Source organism: Gavialis gangeticus, unplaced genomic scaffold, assembly GCF_001723915.1.
Source record: "Gavialis gangeticus isolate Ggan-Ray unplaced genomic scaffold, GavGan_comp1, whole genome shotgun sequence".
NCBI classification, from domain to species: domain Eukaryota; kingdom Metazoa; phylum Chordata; order Crocodylia; family Gavialidae; genus Gavialis; species Gavialis gangeticus.
Window position 1 is genome coordinate 64,743,960 of NW_017728994.1, and position 14,919 is coordinate 64,758,878.

A 14,919-nucleotide genomic window follows, 5' to 3' on the forward strand; every position below is an offset into this window, starting at 1 on the left:
CACCCCCCTGCTCCCCCAGACCCCCAATGGCTGCCCAGCCCCATCCCCCGCTTGCACCCCCAGCTCCCTGATGGCTGCCCTCCCACCCCAGGCTCTGGCTTTTTAAAAAAATAAATAAAATTAGAAGTCTCTACTCACCACAGGAGCAGGGGCTGCGGGGGCTCTGAGGCCTGCTGGCAGAGCCCCCCCCCACACACACACACAGCAAAGGGCAGTGGGGGGCAGCAGGGCCTGGGCTGGGGCCGCTAGGGCTGTCACCTTGCCCTGAGCTGTGCGGGAGGCCCCCAGTGACCCCAACAGGCAGCTAGAACCGCAATGAGTGCCAGGGGAGGGGGTTAGTTTTTGGCATGGGTGGCTGGGGTGGTGGGACTGGGCGGGGAAGGGATCAGGGATCCAGGACCATGCCCTGCCCCACTTTTTTCACTTTGGGTTTTTTTGACCTCTGGATATCCAGGGATCTAATTTTGCCCCTGCTCTGGAAACCTGCGGCACAAGGAACCTTTTCCCATATGTGCCTACTGCAGTGTCTCAAAGGGATTTGAGATGCTGCAAGAGGCACACGCGGGCTCATCTGGATATAAAGGCACAATTATAAGCCTTCATAACTTTACAGAGAATAAATGGAGGATAAGCTTGAAATAGGGATAAAACTACAATGACGCACCAACGCACAACTGGCAGAGATGATAACTAGAAAGTCTTCACAAGAACAGATAATGGAAACTGAAGAGAACTTTACCTGAGTTCTTATTAAATGAGACAAATGATGCTAATAGCTTTACTTGCTAATAAATGAAACAATGTTGTAACTGAAAGGTAAATGTTAATACCTCTACATGTTAAAGGTATTATGCAATTACATGATTAATTATGCAATTACCTAGATACAAGCTACACATGCAAAGCTCCAACTAGCTATAAAGTTAGACCTTGAAAATGTGTACTAACTTTATAGCTAATGGTATGGAGCTTTAATTTGAACATGTAGCCAAGTCTTCCCTGCAGCTGGGAGCCCTGTCAGCTGACATGGCTCCCAACTGCAGGGTGCACCATGCCTAGCTAAAAAACCCCAAGCCCCAGGGATTGCAGCAACTGGGAGCTTCATGCACCCCTGAGCCCCAGGGATTGCAGCAGCTGCAATAATCAGGTTCTGGGGGTTTCATGCACCCCCAGACCCAGGGGATCCTGGCTGCCATGATCTCTAGGGGTGATCCCCCCGCCCCAGGGTGCAGGAAACCACAGAAATTTTCTGGCCCCTGCAGCGATCCCCAGGAGTTTCCCACACCCCCAGGGCAGAGGGGATCATTGCTGCAGCAGCAATCCTCCAGCCTGGGGGTAAAGGGGCAACCCCACAGCTGGGGTGCATGGGGCTCCCAGCCATGGGAGCTTGCTTCTTGCCAGTGCAAAGGGAGCCTGTAATCAGGCTCTACATACACCAACAATAAGGCATGATAAGATCCAATACATAATCCCACAAACACACCACTTGCCATGCACATGTGGCATGGTAGGAAGCGCAACAGTATGAATTATGCAAGAGATCCCATCGTGCTTTTACCTGCATGTGTAAAGGGGGCCTAAGTGTTTTATAAAATAAGTATTTGTCAATCCTGATATTTACTTTTAAGTGAAAATACTTGGATTTGTAAACTCAAAACCCACTTATACATTTCAGCATACTGCAAAAGCCTTTCATTGTAATTTTAATGATGTAGTTTTAGATTCAATATTTTAGCTTTTAGTGAAGTTTTATAAATGAAGATCATACCTTGATAACTGGCATGATTTAACAATCATATCATTATGGATTTTTTTTTTTTTGAGGGGGTGGGGATAGTCAGAAAAATACCTGTTATACGTCTTGTCTTAGAAGTGAGGGAGTCAGGATAGGGATGAAGACTGGTCACAGTGCCTTATGTACAGAAGCGGAGTCACTAATGTTCTATGAAAATGCCCCTCAATCTCCTACCCAGAAGTATGGAGATTATTGTTGCTGTCCAAAAACAGCGAGACTAAGTACAAACAGTCAAAAAGCCCAAGGCTGAATCAACTAAATTTTTGCAGGTTTCTCTAAACTGCGTCGATGGAACCAATAAGAAAGTAAACTGACATTCACTTTTCAAACTGGAAAGGCAGCCACACCCCTGTAGTGGCCCATACTAGTAGCCAGAGGTGAGGCTAGAGTGTGCCCCCCAGCCCGCCAGCCAGCGCAGAGAGCCCGAAGCCTAGCCATTCCCCCAGCCATACCATCTCCTCAGTCTCCAGCTGGCTAAGTAGCAGGGGCCCTGCCCTAGCAACAGAACCCCAGCTGGGGTCTCCTCAACACAGGGGAAAGGGGAAGCCACCACCAGGGCATTTCTCCCTCTCTCCTTCAGTCCCAGAGTCCTCCTCGTCATACCCCCTCCTGAGCCCAGGCAGGCTCAGGAGAGGCTGTTGGGAGAAACAGTGCCCCACCAGACCACCAGCTGGGATCTTCCTGGCAGAAGGGAAGGGGGCAGAGAGGAAGCCCACAGTGGTCAGCTAAGGAAGGAGTGGGAAGGAACCCCCCCTTCCCAGCTCTAGACCCCCAGCTGGGCTGTGTCCAGCATGGGCAGAGCAGAAAGTTTGCACACCCCAACACTCTGCTGCCAGAGGAGGAAGCATAGCCAGAGGATCAGCCTGGCTCAGGTTGAAATAGAGCCCTCACCCAACCCGTGCCAGGCACAGCCCAGCTAGAAATCCGGAGCCAGGCGGGGGGGAAGCTCTTAATGGAGGCGTTAATCCCCCCACTCGAGCAATAGCCAGGACCCAGGCTGATCACCTGGCCATGCCCCCTTCTCAGCCAGCAGGCTGGCGGAGAAGCGAGGGGGAAAGGGAACACTCCACTCCCCGACTCTGGACCCCCCTGGCCAGGCTGTGTCTGGCAGCAGTAGCTAAGGAAGGGGGTGGGGCAGAGGTGTGGGGGGGAAGCCCAGAGTGGGGGCTTTACTCCCCTCACCCAAGCAGGGAACCAGGCCAATCCCCCTGGCTGAGGATGGGGTGGGGCCAGGGGAGTCACCTGGCTCCCAGCTTTGGGGAATGGGATGCTGTAGGACTGTGAGTTAACTCGAATTGGGAGGGGATCTGGGGCAGAAGTTCCATAAACCGGTTTTACCCGGATGAATGTAATATCAGACTTAATTAAGTCTGATACTACATTCATCCATGTTTATCTTAAACCAGTTTCAGCCATTCTGAAACTGGTTTATATGCACTGAACTTCTGTTCTCTTACACGTTTAAACTGGTTCCTGATCACTTAAATCACTTTGTGTGTAATTTCTGTTGCTAGGCTTACAAATAACATCTGCATGTACACATGTGCACGTATGCATCTAAAGACTTCTCCCAGGAAAAAAAATGTAGCATATCTATCACTAATTCTCCTCTTCCAGGTTGGGGAAGAACTTCCCCCTTAAGAGGCAGCCCACAACCTGGAAAACTGTTTTCTTGTCTTGTCTCATCTCATCTTTCATAGCTGCATACTATGAATTTATAACGTGAAAGCATCCAGTACCATCTGGTTACCCTGGTTTCCTACTCTCTCCTGCAGTTCAGCCAGAATAACAAATAGTGATCCCTCCAAATAAAGAGAATACAGCAGGGACTAATAACCCATTTCACTTCCATGCATTGGATTTCATTGTGAAAGTTCTGTTGTTCCTTAGAAATTATATGAAGTATAAAAGAGCATTCACCTACCTACTTCTCAGTTTAGGTATGTTTCTAACCCTTGATTTGAGGTCAATGCAGAGAGAGAAGAAACTGACATGTTAAAGAGTCTGGCCAGGTGTCATAGAAAAGTTTTAAAAATTTCTTCAATACACTTACACAGCCTTTCCAGATGTTTACATAATACAGGCAATTATCTCAAAAGCAGTTACATGAATTGACAAGTAGCATGCAAATCATGTGTAAGAAAAGGAACTTCAATCCATTTTGGCACTTTAATATTCATAAACAGAGACATGACTGCCTGCTAATGAGTGCATTCAGGTGTGTTTAGTGGTTACAACATTATCACGATCTGCTTTCAGAACGGCTCTGAAGATTCCATACTAGAAACTGACACAATACTTAACACTTTAACCAATCATTAAAACATAGTGCCACAGTCTAGCATGCTCTGGACTGCACAATAGTCTTTTCATAAAATGGTAAGTTTTCACACAATCATCAGAAACTGTGGCCAGGTAGCAACAGCTGCCAGCAATGTACCCAAAAGGGTCTATGGGGCCAATCTCAATGCTATCAACACAGAATTTAATCCTGAAGGCCTGTATAGATGCACGTTTACTCAAATCGAGACATTTTCAATGATTCATTGTTGATCAGTTGCTGCCAACCAACTATATGAAGTAAAGAGAACAGCCTATATGTATACATCTATTACTTAAAACAGTCAAACCAATTAGTTGAAACAAGATGTACATACAGCTTACTCTTCTGTCTCCACTACAACCATGGTACAGTAACTAATTTGGTAACACAGATTAAATGTAAAAGCTATGGACACCTACAATCACTGGGAAGCCTTAGAAAAATACCACATAAATATTATCAACTATCACAATCCAATTATGCAGAATAAATTTTGAAAGTACTGGCAAAATTAGTGGCTTTCAATAGCACCACTTGACCAATCATTCGCGTAAACTGAACTTTCATTCTGATTTATTTTCATTTTATTAAACACCAAAGCAAGGCCACACCCAGAGACACGCACAAAATGTCATTTCTAGGGATTGTGCTCAATCCCATGGCTTCCTTTTAGCTCTCATAACATTTTGAGACCACCAGAAGGTCTCTCTTCCCAATTTCTGTCTCAAAGACCATTTAGAATCCTTCTTGGCATCAACATGAGAGGACAGGCTGAACTTATGTTAATTCCTTGTCCTCCTGAACCAGGAAATGCTGTTACACTCAGTCACAGCCCTCTATGCTGATGTTAAAACTAATACTTAGTAAACAATTAAAATTATGTATTGCTTATTTTGAAATTCTTCTTCTGAAATTCAGCTGACATCACTTAACATAGCTAGAGGAACCAAGGAAAATATTTTCTCTGTAAATTGACAGCAAAACATTTAGTGCTGCAATATAGTGTTTTCTTGGATACTTAGTTGGACTTAACTGATCACCTGAAGAAGAGAAAAAACAAGTTTACTTGGCAAAATATAATTTAGGTATAAATCAAACACTGCTGTACTGATTCCTTATTTGTAAAGGCAATAAAGAGTTGGCTGGTCGCAACAGCATGACAGCTAGTTATTTTATCTTTCCTAACTAACACTTTACTTTATCATTGCCATAGTCTGCTACAGTTATATATTGAAAAACACTGAAGAAAAATCAAGAGGTAACAATAGCCTAGTTCAAACATATGTCAGTGAATGGTTCATCTGAGTTTGACCTCGGGGTGATTTTGAAGTGCAGAAAATAACAAGAGCAGTTGAAAGAAAACCAACACTTTCACAAACATATTTAGTCAAATATTTTATAAGATTTATAAAAATGTACTCAGAAAATTAAGGATAATGTTTCTAAAAAAATAAGGAGCCCATTTTACAGAAAAAGATAAGAAATACTCAGATCACTAATGAAAAACGTGAGTTCAAAAACCATATAAACCACTTCTCCATCCTAGCAAATCAATATTGTACATGAATGCAAAAGAATACGTCCTTTTCCGAAAATACGTGTGGACAAAATGTGATTTACTACAGTTCATTTGCAAAGTTACAGTACTCATGAGCTGCTGGGCTCCTATATAATTTGTGTTTTAAGTGATAATGTACTCTGCTCCAGAACATACAGAATAAAAGACAATACGATCAATAGAAGACTCCCCAAAATCCGTCATATTTCATTATTTATGCTAAATGTCTTCAAAATATACCTCACAAATAAACACTCTGGTGCATAAGCATGAACACTATGATAGATTTGTTGTGCATAACAACAAATCTCCTCCATACTTAGTTTTTCCTACCTTTAGTAATTTCTGCACTTTCTTTATAGCTTGACTTATTTCCTTAGGATGGCTTATCATATGCATGTAACCACCACCCAAGTGGAGCACAAATAAGCATATAATTTTGGTAAATGTGTAAATAAATCTTTGCAACACTGATTTCATCTGCATCTTTTACTAAACACTTAAACGTAAGAGTATAGCTTTCCACTATTCCAGCAAAAAATGAAAAGAAATTAAAGTGTAGTGCAATAGCACATTTACTGTAAGAGACAGACAACAAACCCATTATTTACACTGCCTAACACTTCCCATTCAATATTTAAATGACTTTGTTTGTTTTTTTAAGGAGATGTAACACCTTCAACATCAGGAATTTTAAATTCAGTAGGATGATAGCCCTGGAATTAGAAAGGTTACTTCTGTTTGTTATAAAAAGCCATTCAGATGTGCGTTATAAACTGTCACAAATCACTTCTTGCCTGTGTTTCACTCAGTGGGGTTTGCTAGAGATTTGCTGCTAAAATTCTTGAACAGCAATTATTCTGCCATAACCCATATATAGAGGGGAGGGAGGGGACCCAAATGTTATTAAACAAGGGGGGATGGGGAATACCTTATGTTTAAATAATGCAAAAGGATAAAACTGCTCCAAAAGAAAACACCAGAATTGAATTGAAGCTACAGACAAATACTAAACTTGCTACTCTTATAGAAACATTTCCATCACTTTTTCCATCAGAAAACATTGGTTTGTAATAAATGTGCCAAAAAATATCGAAAGAGAAGGTTTTGACCTTTTTTGGAACAAACTAAGTGGTAGTATAAAGTTTGGCTTCTATCAACATAACCTTTGGGTGTCCATAACTTTTCTTGCCTGTAAACAAAACCTGTAACAAAGGTTCTGGGGCCAAGTTAAATGATATCCATGACCAAGGTAAGTTTTCTAATGGCACAGTGCTACTAGTACTCTGTGTGATATGTGTACCAATGCAAACAGTTCTTCAGCAAGTCAAAATCCCACTGTGCCATTGTGTCCATGACAGTAACTCAGTGAACTGAGTGCAACTTAACTGAACTCAACACGGCTCCCTAAAGGAAGTTTGCCACCAACCTTGAAATCCCCAACATGTTTTGAAATTTTCTCTCTTCCTACTAGCCCATGCTAATAAGAAATTTCACATACAGCTAAAACTCTGGCTAAATTTTGTGTTGCTGACTGGATAAGGAAAGAAGTCTTGGATGTCTCTGATCTGATCGGGGGGTTGAGGGTGGGGAAAGGAGGAAGGGAGAGAAGTAAGTGGCTGTCTGATTATTTACCAGTGACCACAGCTGAAGCATAATCATGCCCTTTCCAAATCTACTGAAATTCTGACTTATCAGGAAGAAAAAGATGGGGGCAGTATTCTCAGAGCTACCCAAGCATTAACACACAAAAATTAATATCAAAGATTAGCTCTGACTGGTATACCAAAAATAGCAAAATATAACACCTCTCAGACTAGCTGCAAGTGAAAAGCAGTTATACATGTACCCTAGCTAAACCTGGGGATGCACCCTCTACTCAGGATTATATGATTTTGCACGAATCATATAATCTGGAAATTTGGGAAACAAAAAAAAGGACTGTTTTGCATTTGGAGGATGTTAAACACATTTCTTTAAAGGAACATTTTGATTGCTAGATGAACCAGACGAGTAACACAGAGCTCTTTTCTGTTCATTTTTTCAGTCAGTCACTGAAATAGATTGCCATTCTTATTTTAAAAACAGTGTTAGTCTTGTTGTCCCAATGTCCTGACAGAGCAGTGAGGTAGAGAGGCAGTTTATGGGCCACTAAAGAAATTGTTTATTAGGAAGGTAAAACTTGTCTTGATTTAAAAGCAAGCATTTATTCTCCAGCATTTCTCCTAGCAGTTAATAAACCACTCTACCTTCCTGTGCAAAATACCATTGCTTGGGTCTTTCTCTCTGAGCATGCATGTTCAAACACAGCATAAATATCATACTGAATAGCTGTGGGCTATTAGGCTATGATAGACTTCTTAGAACAGACCAGGTCTGCCGCTAGGAAACAGTAGCAATATGCTTAATGCAATATATTTGATTTTCTCAGGAGAAAAACAAATGGACCATAGATGATGTTATTAGCAACATAAACTGAACAAATAGAGATTAAAATAATAATTAAAAAATGTACTGGATAAGGTAATAAAATGAAGTAATACGATGTCAAAATTTGGTGAAGTACAAGTGAAATAGTGAAGTATATAGTTATGACAAAACAAATTATCTAAAACCTGAAACATTTTAGATTTACAAAGCATATTTATTCATTATCTATATTACCACATTGCTAACTATTCTTTCAAGTGGAGGTTTGGCTATCTTATATCCTTAAAACTGTTAGATGTAATTACGAGTATTAATACTAACTTTGCTTTGAGTTATGACTGTGATAGCTGTCCATTGTTCATCTGAGAAAGTTTTGTCTGTTTTGAAACCTGGCACAGAACATTAGCCAACCTTCTCAAATTGTAAAAGCAATGATTTAATATTTAGAGTAGTTCAAAGAAATCCCATGTGCTACTATTTATCTGACCTTTATCAAAAAAACCTTGGTAGAGGTCCATGCAGTGAACTGTACCTGATGCTCGTCACAGTCAGAAGGTGTATCCTGGTGTATAGCCATCTGATACTTGGCAAATAAAGCAGCTGACTGGCTGAAGGATGATTTGAACTGTGGGTCCTCAGAGGAGACAGGTACTAACCTCACCTTCAGAGCAAGGAAAATACAAGCATAATGTTTAAGCGTATATATTCATATTACAAGCTTCTGAAGGTAAGGCTAGTGTAAGATCTCCTCCTATCCATCTCAAAGCCTCAGCCATCAGTATTCTATCTTACATAGGGTAAAGCAAGGGAACCCCATGCAATTGTAACTGTGATATTAACTAAACTGATATTTTAAATTAAAATTTACTTAATTCAGATGTATCCTCAGTATGGTACTATTATTTTCCTTAGGGGTAATGAACAGCATAATAAAACATATACATTATTTTCCTAGCTGTTTTCTAAAATTGTTCTATGAAAACAAATGTCTTATTTTAATGGCACAGCCCTACTTAAATTGGTTTAATTATTTGTCACCCATTTAGTGATCAAATATCCCTGCCTTTTCCCAAACTCCTGCAGTTTTTTTCTGTTTAGTCTCAGACAAATAATTTGCCTTGCAAGGTTAACCATTACATGCTGTCTGTTCATTACAACAATGTGTAATTTAGATGGAATGCACTTATTTCTTCTTTGAGTTTAAATGAGAAGTAAAATGCTTTAAACAACTCCTGTAAATCTTAAACTAGTATTTTTTTTTAACAAGTGATAATTATTCTGCACATATTTTTGTTTATATTGCACTTGTCTTCCCCACACAAATACTCCCATTGAAGTTGATCAGAATTTGCTGCTTTGAAGTTAATGTTTTATCTGGCCCTCACCATATCACTATGCAAGTGATATAGTATTAAACCATGCCTATTAGGCTTTACTATAGAATACTTCCAAATTCTTTGAGACAAACCAAAGATATCTTTTTATTTCTGGCTGCAGATCTGTGATACCTACAATAAAACATACAAACAGTTTGCACTTCCAGGATATTGCTTAAATGTAATTCATTGTTCCCTTGGTTTTCCAGGCTTCCATTTGGTCATGTATATGTATACAGTGTAAATATTGGATATGAAATCCACATTTATTTCTCCCAGAGTCCATGCAAGACATAAAATGGGGGGGAAGTTGAGGTTTTGCATAAGATTATATTTAGCCTTCTGACCTGACTTATAGTTGGTTTATCAGGTGGGTCCTTGTGAATAACCATCTGGTAACGTTTATAGACCTGGTAAGACTCCTGAAATGTGGCTTTGAACTGGAAACTTTGTGGAGATGATTTCACCAACCTCACCTTCAGAAACAGGTTAAAATATTTTTTACTGCTATATCATGTAATAAGCATATGCACTACATAGTTCTTTTTGTATAAAAATTTGTAGCAAAAACAGCAAACAAAAATACATTTGTACTTGCTGAAAGAAAGATCAGTGTTAAAACATCAAACTTAACATGCCAATTAATAAATTAGCTCTCAAACCTTTCAGACTTTTCAGGTGTTACTTTAAAATACATATTACTGGAATAGGTTCTCTTTTATTTTCAATGCATGAAATGTGAAACTTAACAAAACCTCTACAGCAGAAATCTGTAAATATTGTTCAGTAACTAAAGCCAAGAAGTGAAGCATCATTCATCATTTTAAACACTGCCCCCCCCATCAGTTTTAAATGTGCTTATGCTGAAGGGTCAAATCATGCTAGAAAAGTATTGCAAAGCACACAAGGCCTTACAAGTCTGAAGACGACTTCAGAGACCACCCACTGATAGGGATAATTCCAAAGGAATTGACATTTTTTTTGTTAAAAAGGAATGAAAGTTGATGGCTCATCGCTTCTATTTCCTACCTGTTAGCTGTTGCAGGAATCACAAATTACCAAGGAGTTACACAAGAATGCATCTGTCCCTTCTCTTCTACCCTCACTCCAACTTTTTAAATTATAAAATGAAAATACATGAACTGGAACTTTGAAATATGACATCACATGGACAAACAGAACCTCAAGTCTGGGTCTCCAGAGAAAATTAAGGCCATGTTCATTTTGAGAATACTTTAAATGCAATGCGGTTTTCAGTTTTGGGTTGGCTGTCTTTGCCCACCCAATCTACTCTGCCCCATGAAATAATCTCTCTATAGCCACCCTTGCTTTTCCTGCAGGTGCTGTTCAGCTCCTATACCCTCCACCTCCTATACGCCTGGCTTCCCCCGCTTGCCAACCTTGCTTCCTTTTTAAAATGAGCACCCCTCCTCCTTTTCTCCCCAACTCCTCTGCAACTTAACCCATAAAGAACTAGAAGACTTGGAAAAAGAAGTTAAACACATGACAAAGCACTTCAAATCTTCATTATAATCTACTGTGGGTGAATTTTCTTGTACGCAATTAGTACAAAAAAAATGCACTGTACTTTTCAACTACAGTTAATATTTTCCAGTGATACTACCCATGGCAGTCAATAGCTCCCAGGCTATTGATTTCCTGTAAGATGTCCTATCTTATATTCCAGGAATAAAAGTTTGTCCAGTATAAAAAAGAGAAAGAAAGCTCAAGAAGTTCTCCAGACTTCAAAACATGCCACCCGGTACCCATTATACTATTAAGTCTTTCGTAATTTATAAAATAGCTATAATGGCAGTCAATACACTTAGCTAAACAAAATTTACTCCCATAAGCTCTATGACCTGCTAAAGACCTTTATTTATATCAAATACAGTTACAGGACAGATGTCTGTATTATCCTATCAATCCAGCTGCAAGAACAAGCCTTGCTTTCCCATCAGTTTCATTATTAAAAGGTGGCTAAACAATTAGGTACTTCAGAAAAACATGGTGAATCTCTCTCTCAACACTCAGAGAATTCAGTCTTTTATTTGAAAATTCATTTCATACCCCATGACTAAAAATATTTTGTCAACTGCTGTAAAAGCCACAGCTAATATGAGTTACTCAGATTATAAGAGTCAGAGTGCCCTCTAGTGTCCCAATGAAATTACTCAGTACAGTACCATAAAGACTGACACCCTATTTTCTACCCCCTCATTTTTAAGATCTTTAAATCTTGAAAGGCATTCTTAAAGTATATTTAAAAGTTGAGAAAGACTGTCAGCAAACCCTGGTGCTAGAAGCTATGCAACTTTTGATTCTGAAAACATTACAGAAATTTTGACAAAAGTTGTCTCCCTCTAAAAGTACATATTTCATAGTAAAAAAAAATTTCAGAAGCAGGAAAAAATAAATAAATGACCTTTCTACAAAGCATTTATCAGTGCTCCAACTTTTTGTTTTTCATTTTAAATGAGTCTCTTCCAGGTCAAATATTTCATCTAGCCTTTTCCCTAAAAACTGATTCTAATGGTAAAATAATCATTTTATGTATGATTATTATAAATCAATAGTAATGTGATCACCAATACCTCCAGCTGGTGTATGGCATCCTCAGGTAAGGAGCTAAAAATGAAATCTTCAATGCATTTTGCTTGATTTGGTTTGGATTTTGAGGTTTCAGAGAATAAAACCTGAGGCTCCACTTGAAGTAGAGGGTCTTCAACCATACGTGTCTGTTTCTGAAGTAGTTTCTGCAGTTTTCTTTCCCTCCGTATATCTTTCGCTTTTCGACAGAGTGGCTTGCTCAAATCGGCCCCTTTGCCTACAGGGACATAAAGAAAAAAATAATCAACGTTTACAGCAACAAGAACAGTAGCAGCAGCATAAAAGATTTAAGTTGGTTACAAATAATATGTTGATTAAAACTGCAATAATTATATTTTAAAACATGGCATTTACCTTGCAGTTTCTTTCATGTTCAGACTACTCTACAATCATTATCTAAGATCCTTCTGTGACAGTCTGGAAATCAATACGGCATCTTCACTTAAATTATATGCAATTAATTTGGAAATCTCAGTTCAATAAATACAGTAGTTCCCCATCCTTTTTCTTTTTTTGACATGAATTCAATTATCTGTTGTCCTAGGATTCTGTTTTATACCAATAGTTGCATCATTATAAGTTATCAGGGGGGTTGGCAGCTGAGAAGGAAACAGGCACCTGTAAGCATTTAGGTCAGTTTGCAATCAAAGACAATAGAAATTACTAGAGGTACACTGATAGAGATTTGGGGGGCTGATACTGATAGCTCATATTTAAGGAGGCATATCAGTCGATACCAATCTGATTTCTGTTACAGCTGCGTGCAGCTCATACGTCTGTTGTGATGGAAGGGGAGGGAGGAAGGGGCATCAGGGGGCAGATCAATGCCCCCCATGGTGAGGGAGGGAGGGAGGGAGCAGGGGCAGGTTTTGCCCAGCTAGGGTAGGGCAGGTGCAGAATGGAGCCACAGCTTGTCGGGGGCTGTTCCCGCTGCTGCACACACCCGGGAAGCCATTGGGTGGGGGGGTGCCCTCGGATCCGTGCAGGGCAGGGTGGGCAAGCTGCAGTTGCGGGGTGGAGCCAGGGCTGCACCGGACTCTTCTTGGCAGGGGCTGTGCTCAGGGCAGGCAGTGACAGCACTGGGAGGGGAGCTACAGAGGGGGCTGCAGCCACGCCAAATTTCGCCATAGCTCCACTTCCAGTGCCACCACTCCCCTCCATAGCCCCCTCCCAGCACCACCATCGCCTACCCCGAGACCAGTCCCTGCCAAGAAGAGCCCGGCACAGCCCCAGCTCCACCCCACAGCTGCAGCCCGCCTATCCCACCCCACACAGATCTGGGGCACACCACATGCCCTCCCAGAGATCCATGCAGCAACAGAACCCCCCCCCGATGAGCCACAGTTCCATCCAGCACCCGCCCCACGCCAGGTGAGCAGTGCCTGACTCTGTCCCCCCCACTCCTTCACTGTGGGAGGCATTGATCTTCCCCTCCCACCCACATGTCCCTTCCCTTCCCTCTCCTCCTTTCACCACAACAGACTTACCAACTGCATGCCACTGGGCTCTGCTCCTCACTGCCTCTGTGCTGTGCTGTGCTGAGGCTGTGCGCATGCACAGGCATTTAAATCGACCAAATGAATCGGTCACTTCAGGCTGATTTCCGATACAGCCAATTTTGTTTATATTGGTACCAATCCGATATCAGACTGATGCATCACTGTACCTCTAGAAATTACATTGGTGTTTCAGATTAAATGATCAACCAATAAAACAGTTTAAAAGGGAATGCTCCTCTGATACAAACAGGCAGTTCAAACTGCCGAAAGCTGTTGGTTGGTTCACATTTTTGCAAACCAGAGGGAAGAATGCTCACTAGACTCATTCACATTTTTGTGCTTAGTTTCACAACCACAAAGCCATGAAGACTACTGGGTTTTTTTAAATGAACACTTGGATTCAATAACAAAGCACAACCATCAAGCATATGGGCTGCTTTGCTCCCTCCCTTCCACTCACCCCAGGCAGACAGTGTTGCTTAGGTTGGACTCTACTACTCCAGTCAAGCAAGGAGCAGAATGCACCCAGTTCACAATCATACACTGTACTGTAAGGGACACAAACTGATGCTTAGCAGTCTGGTCAGCCAATCAGGGCTATCCTGTGCACTGCTCCCATTGCCTCCAGGCAGACTAAGTGAGCATGCAGTACAGAATAAGAAGAGTGCACTGGGGGTTCTAGGTGCCCTGCATCAATACTACAAGCTCTTTGCCCTTCAGGAACTCAGCATTTGAACATGACATGATGGTAGACATAAGGTTCAGGAGTCTCAAAGCAGGTTTTTCTACCAAGAAAACAAACCTGGGAGAATTCTTCCAGATCATTCAAATACGTTTATGCAATCTGACTGGGAATGAGTAGGTGAAGTGTGCTGCTTTAGCAGCAGACTTGGGTCCAGCATAGAGGCAGTATAGACATGCCATAAGTGACTTGGAAGCTGAAGGACTAGGCTATATTACTGCCTAAAGTTTTGGCAGCAATTCTGCAGGCAAGAGTACAAGCCCCTCTATGGCAACAGAGCCCTTCACTCTGTTGGCAAAATTACCCTAGCTTTGCTGAAAGCAAGTAAGGCAGCTTCTACTACTCAGAGGCCAACTGAAAGACACAAAGATGCTCAGCAACTGGTGCTATCCCACAGTGCAGTTCACACTTTGGTAGTACAGATGCTAAATTAAAGCCACACAGAGCCACCAAAAGCCCACAGGTACTGGCTGCCACCTGAGCTTCTCATCACCAGATGACATGATGGTAGACATAAGGCAAGTATGATCTGACAAACTGACTTTTGGTGGGTTTTATGTTCTTAAGGGCCAGCAGTCACTTTTAA

At 41.2% G+C, this 14,919-nt stretch overlaps 1 protein-coding gene across 2 annotated transcripts in view; it reads right to left on the reverse strand.

Moving 5' to 3' along the window:
* Positions 1–14,919, reverse strand: part of ATE1 (arginyltransferase 1) — a 215,528-nt gene that overhangs the window by 168,469 nt on the left and 32,140 nt on the right. The window contains exons 6-8 of one of the 2 annotated variants that reach the window (XM_019502933.1): positions 12,077–12,309; positions 9,830–9,958; positions 8,639–8,767 (exon numbers count right to left, since the gene is read on the reverse strand). In XM_019502933.1, coding sequence (XP_019358478.1) covers positions 8,639–8,767; positions 9,830–9,958; positions 12,077–12,309 — 491 coding nt within the window. The remainder of the gene's footprint in view (positions 1–8,638; positions 8,768–9,829; positions 9,959–12,076; positions 12,310–14,919) is intronic. The other variant, XM_019502934.1, reaches the window with a different exon arrangement.